General features: G+C 39.8%; 1 protein-coding gene across 2 annotated transcripts; it reads right to left on the reverse strand.

The window, feature by feature from the left end:
- Positions 1-262: 262 nt before the first annotated feature.
- Positions 263-8,246, reverse strand: agtrap (angiotensin II receptor-associated protein). 2 transcript variants are annotated; one of them, XM_083770932.1, is made up of 5 exons: positions 8,126-8,246; positions 6,569-6,603; positions 6,046-6,154; positions 5,074-5,278; positions 263-1,607 (listed from the first exon to the last, which is right to left on the reverse strand). In XM_083770932.1, exons 1-5 carry the CDS (start codon positions 8,156-8,158, stop codon positions 1,462-1,464), a joined length of 528 nt encoding a protein of 175 aa, XP_083627058.1. In that variant the 5' UTR covers positions 8,159-8,246; the 3' UTR covers positions 263-1,461. The 2 variants fall into 2 exon arrangements, with proteins under 2 accessions (XP_083627058.1, XP_083627059.1); XM_083770933.1 differs by lacking the exon at positions 263-1,607 and adding an exon at positions 1,773-3,134.
- Positions 8,247-14,076: the final 5,830 nt, after the last annotated feature.

Raw genomic sequence — 14,076 nt, forward strand, 5'->3', positions numbered from 1 at the left:
GTGTTAAAGTTTCAGCTTCATACGAAACAACTGATGTAGCCCCTATTAACTGTAGACCGTAGTATGCTCCGTTATGAACCGTGTTCATCATTCCATAACATAAAGCTAGTAAATTACACTAGCCATCAGTAACGTTTTCTATAGAAGATCGTTTTCAGTTGTTCATAGAACTCAATACACCATTCACAACAATCATCTTTAGCCTAATAGTGCCAGACCATTCTTTACCATGTTCTGGTGGCTGAAAATTAAGCATTTTATTTGGCAGAGCATCAGTACCGCTGTAATCCCAGCATGCAATAAACTGGGAGACTCCAGAAATGGCAAATGTTATCCACTAGAGGCGATGCAGTACAATAAAATGTATATCACGACAAAATGCACAATTCAACATTCAATCTCTCTGTGACAAAAGCAACACTTTTTCACATTTTTCCAACATTACAGGAACTTTTTTGTAACAAATACAGCAGGTATAGTAGCTGTGTCATGTGAAACTATTGCATTCTCACAATTTAAGTAGTGCAATTCACTGATAGAGAAGAGATAGCTAACGTATAGCACTATAAAGATTATCAAAGAATTACTGTGCTCTCCCCATAACAAAAGCAGCACAACCAAAATTAAAGCTGTGCTATATTTTCAAATGGGGAAATCTGATCTAAATACTGTACAGTTTCATAATTCTTTTGGGGAGAATTATTTAATCATGTGTCTATTTCATTCATTCATTGAGTCATTCATACCTTCAAATGTAACTTTAATTTACAATATAAACTATAAAGATGTGTTGGAGTATAAACTAATATAGAGTTAGAGGATTGGGTATTCAGAATATATTTTTGGTACAACTGGCCATTTCTCCATTTCTGTGGGGGCTGCACATTATTCTGATGATTCTGTTTTATCAATGTTTGTAAAATATTTTAAGGTAGTAGTCAGTCTGGAGAATCTGTATCATTTATACTTAGTGCTAGCTGTAACAGTACATTTAATGTAACAGTACCTTTAATCATTATTTTGCTAAGAGCAGTACATAAATATTACCCCTCTTTTTTTACTCTACAACATCATAAATATCTACGCTTGTGGTCAAACCACAAGGGTATTCATTTCAATTCTACAGTGTATTTGACCACTGACCTGAGCTTCAAGCATTATCGTGCTACAGTACACAGTGATGACCGGTTTGGTGCCAATCAGGATACATGTGCATAATTCTATGACATCTCCGAGTCTTTATAAGTGCCACATACTGTACAAATAGAACACCGATATGGAATGAAATCCATTCAGCAACAACAAAACGTTGTTGAATTATCCAGAGAATTCGGTCACTGCAACATGGTTTTGGTCCAAACCGGGATAAATAAAAATCCCCGTAAAAAAGGGAGGAAAAACAGGACTGATGTGAAATCAATTGTGACAGTTAAACTTATAACATTCCATAGAAACATTGTCTTAGTATGTACGAGTTGCAGGAGTAGGACTCTCATCCTGGGCCTGGTCAAAGGGATTGGCGGCGCTGGTGGAAGACTGGTCAGACTGCTGGTCGCTGTCAATGGATTGGTAGGCCTCTCTGTTACTCCGTGTTACAGTAGGGAAACCTGCAGACAAGTAAAAGAAAAACAACACCACCAATTGTAATGGGAATGCATTATGCATAACCATATCCATATGGGCACTAGTAATTCCCGATATCCATCCCGAAATGTTTTCAGAAATGAAAAACACAAAAGGATCAACATACAGTATTATGTTTGTTTCGGGCCTTTATATTCTGCACTCCTCTCGTAACACACATTTTTAGTTGTTGACTAAATATGGATTTTACAATGTTGGTAACTAAAGTTTGCAAGCATAAAAAACACAAATAACCTTGGATGATTCCTCCAGACTCAGTAATTTCTTTCTGCGAGACTGAAAGATTCTAAGATTTCATCATTCACACAGTCGTTTTTCGGCTCACAGACTGCTGTGCTATAATGATCATACGTTTTCTTTTAAGCACAACAAGGCAAAACTAAATGTGCTTTGATGATGGCAATATACTGACATATCGTCTGGGGGATGTTACAGGGAGTTCTTCATGAACTCCAACAATCTACCCTAACAGTCTCCACTCTCCAAGTGTTAGAACGCTAAGAATATTAATGACATTTGATCATGGAACTACAGAGGTTCACACTCTCTCACCTCTATCATTCCCTGCAGCTCAGTGTCTTATTACTGAATCAAAAATAAATGGGTAATCAAGCATACAATTTCAATTTCATTATGGTCATCTTTTTTAACAATACGAACAACACATTCATTTGAAAGCACTCCCTCATTTTAAGCACAACCAGGCTACACCTCAGACCATGATGTCTACTCTTATGAACCACAAGTACATATGTGCCTTAGAATTTGCTTTAATTAGACCTATTCTTCTAAGTGCACCCAAAACGACTTGTTATGTACACTAACACGCATACTGTATGTGTAATGCTGGGTTTGTTCAGACTGGCAGATACAAAGCTACAGTCTACCATTCATTTTCAATGGAAGCCAGCCACATGAAGATACAAAGCGACGCCCGCTGCTATACAAAATCTGCAAAACTGCAATTGAAGTTGAGCTGGCTTCAACTTCAACTCCGACAGATATGCAATGTCGCTTTGTATGTTTTGTAGCAGCCAGTGTGAACACAGCATTAATGTACACCAATAGTGAGATACTGTACGAAACACAATTGAGGTATCTGGAGAGTAGCAGTATGAATAATACATAGATGTAAACTTTAGAAAAACACATACAGTAAATATAAATATATATATATAAAAAACCACAAGAATCATTGACATACATAGTGACAACATAAGTGATACAGATTCACACAAACAAAGCTATGAAAGTGACATGATAAGGATGACTAGGGACGGAATGGTACAGGAAATGAAGAGCAGAATAATGAAAGAGGGGTACTCCTTAAGTCCATTACTACTTCCTGCATGCAGGGGATGGGAGAGGATGGCTGAAGGACAGAGATTGTGAAAAACGAGAGGCCAGGAGGAATCAGTAGCGGCGGCCAGTTATAAAGGCACTGTCAGCACTGTCCGTGGTGCAACGACTGTCCACTGAGGTCTCCAGGTCTGAAAGGCCAGGAGTCAGCCAGGGAGAGGAGAGGGGAGGGGAGAGCATGAGAGGAGAGGGGAGAGCATGAGAGGAGAAGAGAGGCGGTGACAAGATGGAGACAAAACATGAATGATCAAATCAGAACAGGGACAAAACAAGTAAATAAGGCCAGAGAGGGAAGGACCGATTTCAAACAGCAAGACAGACTGTGATTGTATATTGAGAAAAACAGAGAAATGCAGGAAATCTTCTTTGGTCACAACAATCACTATGCCAATTACTAAGGAATAGTACAATGTATAACGTTACAGCTAATTAAGTAGTAATTCATGGCCACCAACTTTTATTTGCAGGTCTCAGATTCATTGCTTTTTACTGACAAAAAAACAGTGAAAGTCACATCAGAGCCAGAGGTAACACAAGCGATGACCAATCAAAACTCAGGGGTTCAGACAACTTCAGAGATGCCTGAAATTGAATCAATAATTCATCCACCACACAACTGATTGCCTTGTTCTCTCTCTTCTGAGTGTGCTGCGCAGCGGGGTCTCACTCTAAAGCCATGTAATCAGACAAGGCAATTAAAAACACATTCACTAAAACTAACTCTGGCTATATTCATCAACTCCCAGTCCCACATAACGAATTGAAATTAGCTGTGAAAATCACCACCTTCATCAATATTCAATTATCCTCTTAATAATCTTGAAAACTTCACACCACCTTGTGTTTTCAAACGGATAAAGTACATACACGCCTTGGGAGATCCGTGAAATCACACACACGTGAGAAAATAAATCAAAGAACATGCATTGAGTGATGTTCTAAATGGCTGGTGAAAGAATTGTTATAATGAACAAAATATAATGAACAATAATTGATAATAATGATAACAATCTATTCTCTCAATATATATATGTATACAAATACAATACAAGTAAATTAAAGTCTAAATCATTCACTATTGTTCATTCCATTTTCAACTTCTCTGACAAAACAAAAGTGGGCTTCACCAGTCACTACACATGGTTTTCCATGCTGTACACTACTGATCTGTTCCCACATCAATGACCAGTACAGTAAACAAGTCTCCATTTTGAGGCTCACGAGTGATTATCAAAACTGGTCTAAGGCAGTGCATTAGTCTTGTGAGTGTTGCGCTTGCCAATGTGCAAGCTTGCAGCAAGCTATTCCGTTCTTCTCTCAAAGCAAAACAACGACAAAGGAAGCTAGAGTGTCTAGGTGGAAATCACGCCTGGGGCAAAAAACACCCCAGAGCACTGGGACAATATCTGAGGCACATGCATGCGACCATACTTCTGGTCATTTCGGTTGCATTCAGGGCTGGGTATCACTACTGAACAGTTTCTATACTGGTTGTGTAGATTAACGGAATTAATTAATTAATTAATGAAATATGTCTCCATCTACAGTTGATATATTTTGAAAATGTGTAATCTACAAGAACCAAAATGTGTCGTTTCTTGATACCCAGCCTTGAGCCCAACTTTGCTTCAGTCCTTATAATGCATTATTGTGTGGCGGTACACTACACAATCATGACCAGCCATTTTTAGTAGGCAGCCATCCAGCGAATAGGCAAAAAAAAGGCAAATAACCTGCAAAAGATCAAAATTCACACTGTCAATTTCTGGCTAGGGCAAGCACTGTTGCTTTGTTGCTAAACGATGTATAAATTAGACCCTAGTCACGACCAGTGGATGACCTCCATTTTAACACAAAGCTCCAACTTCCATAAACCATTTTCCTCAACCAAAGAAAAATAAAACAATTATAGAGAATTGGGCGTAATTGATAAAAAGCATAAAAAGGACAATACTTATTATATTATATATTTATGCCATATATTACGATATGCAAAATCCCAGACGATATGTAGTCTCATATCATCCTATCATATTGATTATTTCCCAGCGCCCTAATTTGGTCACTTACCAAAGTTGACGTTGTACTCTCCCCCGCGCTCACGGTACATCTGGTACACAAAGAAGCAGGACACAGGCTTGAGCACCAGACTGAGGATGGCCATTCCCGAGCTGAAACGGAACATATCCCTGCCGCTCTCCACTACCACGGATGGGTAAAAATACCCAAAGTGGAGGATGTCAGTCAGTATTGTAATCGTCATTCCCATGAGAAACTACGGAAAGATAATGAAGAGTTGATATCAGTAGGGACAGTATGTTAGAGTCCTGCTGTCCTCCTCATGTATACATCTTTCCCCCATCTCTGACTGAAGCCAAGGTGTATTACAGCAATTACTGAAATTGAAATACATTTCTGATATGCTCAGTTCTCCAAGACACACAATGGACTTCCACTGCACTACAGTGTTTCTGGTTCTAAAGAGAAAGGTCAACTACTAAACTCACCAAAGGTAGGTTAGGTACAAAAATGGTTTAAATGAGGTAAGGATATTCATAACATTGGACTGTATACCACATGTCACGCAGGGTGATACATTAGTTAGAGAGACTGCTGTGTGATTCAAAGATTTGTCCTTGAATGAGAAATTGATGCCTCTAGCTTTTCCTGAGGTGCTTTTCCTGGCTGATCTTGAACTGCTGACTTCTCTGGTGAGGTGCATGTGTCGCTCTCTCGGGGGATATGCAACATAACACACACACACCTGCATACATTACACAGCGTATGAAATTGCAATGTGGTGTAATAGCAATAGTGGTACTTATTTTAAATATTCAGGCACCTTGACAATTCGTCCCTGAATTAAAATAAGGCAATCTCTCTAAAAGTAAATATGCTCAAATTGTCCTAGATTCCACAAGCAAATGGGCTGGAGTGAATATGCAGCACACCAGCACTGTGCCTATAGTTAGACTCCCGCGCTGTCACATGATATTGGGATTGCACATTGCAGCCTACCAAGAAATCAAGGCAAAGACTCACCATGAGCACAGCATCAAGGGAGTCTCGCTGAGCAATAGCCCACAAACCGACGCCTAGAACACTGAAGTTTCCCCAAGCATAAGAAGGAGGCAGCCAAGCCATGCATCCCCTAGAGCCACAATGAGACAATGAGAGATTATTAAAAATAAATAAATTGATAAATGATCTTAGACACTGGTTTACAAAATACTTTATTTATTTATTACTCAAAATAAGTCATAGTTGTAAATGTGTCTGAGTGAGAACTCAGACAAATTATAGTTAATTTATAAAAACTAAAAAACTAAAAACACTAAAACTAATAAAAGCTAAACTAAAACCTAGCATTAAACTACTTTATCACTTTAAAAACTAAATAGAAATGCTAAACTATAATAATCTTGTTGAAAACCCTAAATAGTGCACCGTGGGTGAAACTGTGTGTGCAACTCCACTGTGTGGAGTTTGAGAGTGCACCATGAGAAGTGAAATTCCTCAGCTGTGTGGAAAAATAATTTTTCAAGGAGCCAACCTGTCTACTCACCATAGAGTCAGTAACCAATGCACCAGGACAATAGCCTACCATGGAGGGAAAAGGAGAACAAGTATGATGCTAAGGGATATATCTGGTGAAATGCTTTTCATGCCGTTGTATTTAGAAGAGAGAACACTGTGGGCCATGGTAATACATTTAATACTGGTGTCAAATACTTGGCAGCATCAGTCAACTCGTGTTGTGTGACCTGAGCAAAATCCCATTTAGTTTTTGTTTTTATTCTCTGACAGTCTGGTTCAATCCCAAATCTAGCAATGACATGAGAGATACTGTAGGCTACAGATCAATGTTGAATGGCATGATCTGGAGCTGTTATTTTAGTTTTAGTTTTTTTTCAACCAAGGTTCATGTTTTAGGTTGTTATTAGAGAAAGTAAAATATGAGTGTTATTTCTTTTTCATTTGCTGCTTTCTTTCGTTTTAGCGATCTTTGCAATTTTTGACAGGAGCGGGGGCATTCGAACATGGGGCTAAATATGTATTTTATAGCATATATGTATTTTTTATTATTTACTATAGTCCTACTAGACCCCAGGAAATTACATCTGGCCACAAAAGATCACAGGATCTACTGAATGTGAAGGGGGTGACAAACTGATATACAACACATACAACACATTATGGCAGCCCCCTATAGTACCCCCCTTCACATTCAGTAGATCCTGTGATTGTTGTGCCCAGATGTAATTTCCTGGGGTCTAGTAGGACTATAGTAAATGATAAAAAAAAATATCGCTATAAAATTGTGTAAAATAAATACATAAAATAGCCCCAAGTTCGAATGCCCCCGCCCCCTGTCAAAAATAGCTAAAATCGCTAAAATGAAAGCAAGCAGCAAATGAAAAAAAATTAACACTCATCTTTTACTTTCTCTAATAACAACCTAAAACATGAACCTTGGTTGAAAAAAAAACTAAAACTAAAATAACAGCTCCAGATCATGCCATTCAACGTTGATCTGTAGCCTACTGTATATCTTATGTCATTGCTATATTTGGGATTGAACCAGACTGTCAGAACCTTGGTTGAAAAAAAACTACTGGCCTATCTACTCTGCAACTATTCAGGACATGATGGCAGTTTTGACAGTTTTGTCAAAAAGTTAAAGCTCTAGAGTGGTTGGGCTCTCCCCATCCAGCACAATGTTATTATGTTGCCAATATTGATTTAGTCTCATTTGAGAGTTTGCATCCTTAATGAAGGCCTGCCATGACTCTTGACCCATGACATTCTGGAAGCCCCTTATGAATATGAATAGGATGTATAGCGAAGGGCAAGATGACTTTGTGCACATGTGTTGGCAAATACCCCCTAAACTGTTACAGTGTTACTTGTCTACTCTTTGCTTTTAAACTTTTCTGCAAACATCGATAATCAGACTTTACTTGAACTGCATGCTCTTGTTGTTGTCTTTCTTTCGTGTGTCTTCTTATCTGTGTCAACAAACGGTTAGCCACCGAGGTGAAACTTCATCTTCGCCACACAACTGTCAAAGTTTGTGTTACAGCCAACTATTGTACGCTGATGGAAATCAAACGACTCTTACCTTTAGGTTAATTGCAGGGATCTCCATTTCCATATTATGGTCAACGCAGATCTCTCTCCGTCCCCCGGCCTAATATTGAGTGTGTCAACTTGAGGACCGCATCAAGAAACTTCCCTTTCCCTCCGGAACATCTCACTCCTCCCTCTGATCAGTTGGCAAACACAAGCCATGTGACAACAGCCTGACTGTTTTCACGTGACCATCCTCCACCTCTGAGAGAGACCACATGAGGGTCCAGCATTGCTGCATTGGTCATAGTGTTTATTTCTGGCTTTCATTCAGACTGATGTGTCACACAACATAGATCTGGAATGTATAGAAGCATCTCTCTTTGAAAGTTTTATCAGCTCATTATGGAGAAGAATAGTGAATAGTGACTCCCCCACCACCCACTCCCTTTTCCCCTCACTGACTGTAGGCTGTTTCTTTTCCCTTTTTACCTCCTGATTAATTCCTATTCTGTTCTTTGACTATATAGAAGTAGCCATGGTTCATGACTCTCGTATTCATACGAGAGTCATGAAGAAATTTCACCCTGTTTTTTGCACTCGCTGCATTTACAAGATTTCCGTATATATAAACATTCAGATTTCAAATATAAAGTACTCACAATTTGTCCCACGGGTGCTAGTTAGTAGCAGCTCCAGCAAATAGAATGTCTGCATCCCGCGTTGTTTAATAAAAAGCATTTTTATCCGAGGTGTTATTTTGCCATTGGCTTTCAACTACGCGCCCCTATCGGTCGGGAGGAGGGTGGCACTCGGTGTGTTCGATATATGTACGCTGACCGCCCTGCCAATACAGACTAATAGGCGAGTGCGCTCCCGGTGTGCAACTGTAGTTTACCCAAACGAACCCCGTTTGAAAAAAGTAGCCGGGGAGCTCGGACAAAAATGCTTTTTATTAAACAACGCGGGACGCAGCAATTCTAATCGCTGGCGCTGCTACTAACTAACACCCGTGGGACAAATTGTGAGTACTTTATATTTGAAATCTGAATGTTTATATATACGGAAATCTTGTAAATGCAGCGAGCGCAAAAAACAGGGCAAAGTTTCTGCATGACTGTCATGATAATCATCATGGCAGTCATGTTCCAGGGATAATATAGAAGTGTCTATTTGTACGTCTCTAAATGTTTTGAATCTTGTAAACAAGTGTAATTCTTTATTGGGTCGTCCACTCACAGTTGTTCAGTCTTTGTATTGAGTTTGTGCTTGAAATGTAGTAGGCCTACTGTAATTCTGCAAACTGTTAATAAATATTTCAATCATCAATCAAAACTTTACTTGTAGCTTGTGATGAATACATTATACATTGTGCTACCGTTACTTGTCCATATACTACTCCTAGTGGTTAAGTAAAGTAAACTTGATGATATGTAGAAATACTGTTAGCAAGGTGAGAGCAGGACATTCAAGTTTACATGGATCCCCTGAGCTTAATGTAAACACTAAGAATGTGGTTATTGTGTGTGTGTGTGTGTGTGTGTGTGTGTGTGTGTGTGTGTGTGTGTGTGTGTGTGTGTGTGTGTGTGTGTGTGTGTGTGTGTCAAAATAGTGTGTGTGGATCAAATAGTAATCTCAGCAAGGCAGATGGCTTCTTGGTTAGAGTGGGTGACATTATTATCACACGAAAAGATCAAATTACCTATAGGTTCCATCCTGGAGGCCAATCTTTCCGGTGATAAGATGGCCACCAACGTAATCAAAAAAGTCAATCAAAGAACAAGATTCCTTTACAGGATCTCCTCACTGGTCAGCAAAAACACCTTGAAGACCTTAACAGGAGCCCTCGTACAAGGTTTCTTTGACTATGCATCCACCTCTTGGTACCACAGCACCTCAAAGGCCCTTAAAACAAGGCTCCAGACCTCCCAAAACAAACTGGTCAGGCTCCTACTTGGCCTCACCCCCCGAACCCACCTCACCCCTGCCCACTTTGACAGGCTGGGATGGCTTAGGGTCGACGACAGAGTACAGCATCTTGCAATGGGTCTGGTCCACAAGATTCGATACACCACCAAGATACCCATGTACCTGTCTAAATACTTCTTTAATGTAAACGAAGTCCACACCCACAACGCCCTACCAACAGTCATTAAGACATGTGAATCCCTTGACTCCTTCAAAACCGCTCTCAAAGGGCACCTACGGATGGCTGCAATTCGAAACTGGCATCTGTAAAATCTGAATCCCCCCCCCCCCACCCCATTTCCCCTCACTGTATGTATCTTTTCCCTTTTTGCTTCCTATATGATGAATTCCTGTTCTGTTCTTTAGCTACATAGAAGTGTCTATTTGTATGTCTCTAAATGTTTTGATGAATTGAACAATGTGGACCCTGTTGTAAACAAGTGTAATGCTTAATTGGGTCGTCCACTCACAGTTAACAGTCTTTGCATTGAGTTTGTGCTTAAAATGTACTGTAAATTCTACAAACTGTTAATAAATATTTCAATCAATCAAAGTGTGTGTGTGTGTGTGTGTGTGTGTCCGCGCGCACGCGTGCCGCTCGCGCAAGTGTGTAACTATGCTGTAGTGTAAATCCTCCCTTCTCAAATTACATTCTCCTCTGTCCTCACCAACCTATATAAAGCATCCTAGATGCTCCCTCCTATCTCCCAAGCTCTGCAATGCCATGTCCTCACAGCCTGGCTAATAAGCCAGACTAATATATCACATTGTCGGCAGGCAATTCTTTTTGCCAACGGCTGATTCGCGTCTGGCTTATTTACTAGGGGTATAACAATACATTTTAACAGCGATACGATACATATCACGATACATGGTTGACGATACGATACATGGACGGTAGGCCTATTGGTTTATTATGGTGATACGATACGATCTGATTCAATGATTTGAAATCAATACCGGTAATTAAACCCCTCTTTTTCTTTTGTCTTAAAAATTGCTAAATACCACACGCAAAAATGCAGTATTGATAAAATAGCAAAACGATTCGATACCGATTATTTGCATTGCAAAACAATACGATACGATACATAGTCAATGTTGCTGTTTTCATTTCAATTAACTTCCATTCTTGAAATTAAAATCGATTTTTCAATGCATTTACTATATCGTTACACCTCTACTTATTAGCCAGGATATGCCCTCACGGCCTCACCCTCGTCCCAAGCCAGGACTCAGGACTGCAGACTCACTCCACACTTTCTGCTGCAGTCCGAAAGCTCACCTCTTCAGACTCTACCTCATCATGTATGGCACTGCACAGCCTCGAAAACGAGGATCCATTCTCCTCAGCCAATAATTGTCTCCACCAGGCCGAAGGAATGGGGAGAGAGTCTGTTTTGCACTCCGTCCGTCCGTCCGTCCGTCCGTGTGTCCGTCCGTCTGTGGACAGCTAATCTCCAGCACCGTTGGCTTGATCGCAGCCATACTCTGCACACACACACACTCCCTGAATGCCACAGCTGAACGTCTGCCCCAAGGTTTTCACATTGGCCTCTTAAAGCGCCACCAGGGGGCCGCTTTGTGCAAAACAATGTTTTGGACAGTACACCTACAGATTTTGTCCAAACATCACGCAAATTGGTACACAGTCTCTCTAGAGCCATCCAACGAAACGGGTCTTTAAAACTTTTCATACTCCATCCTGATTGGCTAATATTGGCTTCCAAAGTTCGCAGGAGAGCTCAGTTTCAAACAAAATGCCGCAAATCATGCACACATCGTGTGATTTCCGTGAAATTGTGCACGCACATTCCCACTAGGCAGAGGAAGAAATGCCACTGGAACATTTTCAACTCAGCCTCATTGTGGCGCTTTAACTGGCCGATTAGTGTTTTTACCTCTAAACTGCACGAAGTGTAAAACTTTTTCACACCTGCTCTTTATAGCTCCACCAGGAGGCCGACTAATGTAAAACACATTTTCTAATATTACTCCTTAAGATTTTATCCAAATTTCACACAAATGCTCTCCATAGTCATGTGATCAAGACGGGTTTGTTTGATTTCTCATAATCCATCCTGTTTGGCTACGATTGGCTTCTAAAGTTTTCAGGAGTAGCCCACTTTGTACCCGTTTTGTACAAATCGCCACAACTCCTCAACGCGTTTCCAATTGCTGCGGATGACAGTGTGAAGGCAAACCGTAGCAAATTAAATATGCAAGAAACCCAACTTCTCCGCCCATTCGCATCGAGTCTACCGAAGTATTAGGTGGGAATGTGACCTAAGTCGTGTTGTGAGTAGGCCTACTGGGTGCTGATGGTAGGTGTGGCGCTCCACCTCAGCAATCCATCCACCAGGGTCTAGCACCCTTATAATTGGCTGATATGACAATTAACCACCCTGACTTTGTAAATGAGTCCGTTTGATGAGGGCTAGGTGCACAGAAAAATGACATACCAAAAGATCTCCATCGTTGCCAAAGGTTTATTTCTTCAATCAGTTCCAAACATAAAGGTTCAAAATAATTTCGCAGGAAAATATTTTTCACAAAAATAAACTATAACTTTCAAATAAAATGAAAATAACAAAATGAAATGACATGCTTAAATCCAAGCATCCAGTGTGGACATTTACCAGTCCCTACACTGTCCTAGGGCAGAGTTTCCCGCATTGTGCCCCCTCCCTCCCCATGTCTCACCATGGACTGACTACATGAACTCACACCCAGGCCTCTGACTAGTGGCCCAAACCATCTGTCTAGAGACAGGTTTTCCCAAAGCATTCACTTATTAATCTAGTGAACATGCAACACAGAAAACATTTCCCAACAATTACAGTATATTTGTCAACACCAAAGTAATCAACAAATCAGGTCTTAAACAACCCATCTCGTTACAATCATATTAAATAATATGTATTGCCAGATACATGCACCCCTGCAACATGGTGCAACCCAATTTGAATCCACCTATAAAAGGAGCAGTGGATTCAGTGGTGACTCTTTTGTGTACTTTTGACCAGGAAATGAGGATGGTGTGAGTAGTGGGTGTTTGAGTTATCATTACCATGTTGTCAAACTGTTGGACTTTGAAAGGAATAAAAGTATGTTTGACCAACCAATTGTCTCTGTCCAAATGATGAAATGAAATGAATGAATATATACATACGGTAGAAGTCAAGATCAACTGATTGCTAACTTAGCCGGCATGCATAGTTAGCAAACTGTTGATAATGACATGTGGGAATACTGAGTATGAAATGAGGTTATGCCAAACAGAAAAGGAAAAACAAACAAACATGTGTGGCTCAAGAGGAAAAGTGAAAAAGCATTCTGTCTTTATCACAGACTTACTCCTAGTTCCTACACTGACCGTTGGCTGACTGGGGTTCATGTCATTCACTCTGATCTTGCACTTTGAAATCACTCTGAATAAGAGTGCCTAAATTCTCCTCTCCTCTCTTGCATACAGCAGCATTAACAAATGGTAGGCTACATGATGAACATATTTTACACTAAGTAATACCTTAGAAATTACCTTTCTTAAGTAATGACCAAGTAATGATTTCTCCTCATAATGCACACATTGACAATATTGTTTTCAGCTAAGCATATTAAATGAAGGGGATATAACTAACTAGCACGAGAGTGGGACATTGAATTCTAATGAATCCATACTTAGGGAAGGAAATGCCTCACAGATCCATTTCTATATAACATAGATATTATTATTAGCAGTCAATTGTAAATCATAGGCGTGGTTCGGCAGAAGTATCAAGGGAAATATAAGACCTTACATTACAATACTAAAGGCTACCATGTTCTCCTTGTGTAATCAACCACAGATAATATTAATTGTACACTGATGATGACTATTAAATAAATTAATAGAGGTCAGTAAAAATGTCAGCATTTTGATATCTGAGAACCATTATTTGATTGAATTAATTCTTCATGGTACCACATATATAAGATCAGGTGTTGCTTTTTTCTTCTTTTTTGTCTTCTCTGGAGACACCATTAAACGATTGG

The sequence above is a fragment of the Protomyctophum parallelum genome (assembly GCF_964188405.1).
Source record: "Protomyctophum parallelum genome assembly, chromosome: 8".
Taxonomy (NCBI): domain Eukaryota; kingdom Metazoa; phylum Chordata; class Actinopteri; order Myctophiformes; family Myctophidae; genus Protomyctophum; species Protomyctophum parallelum.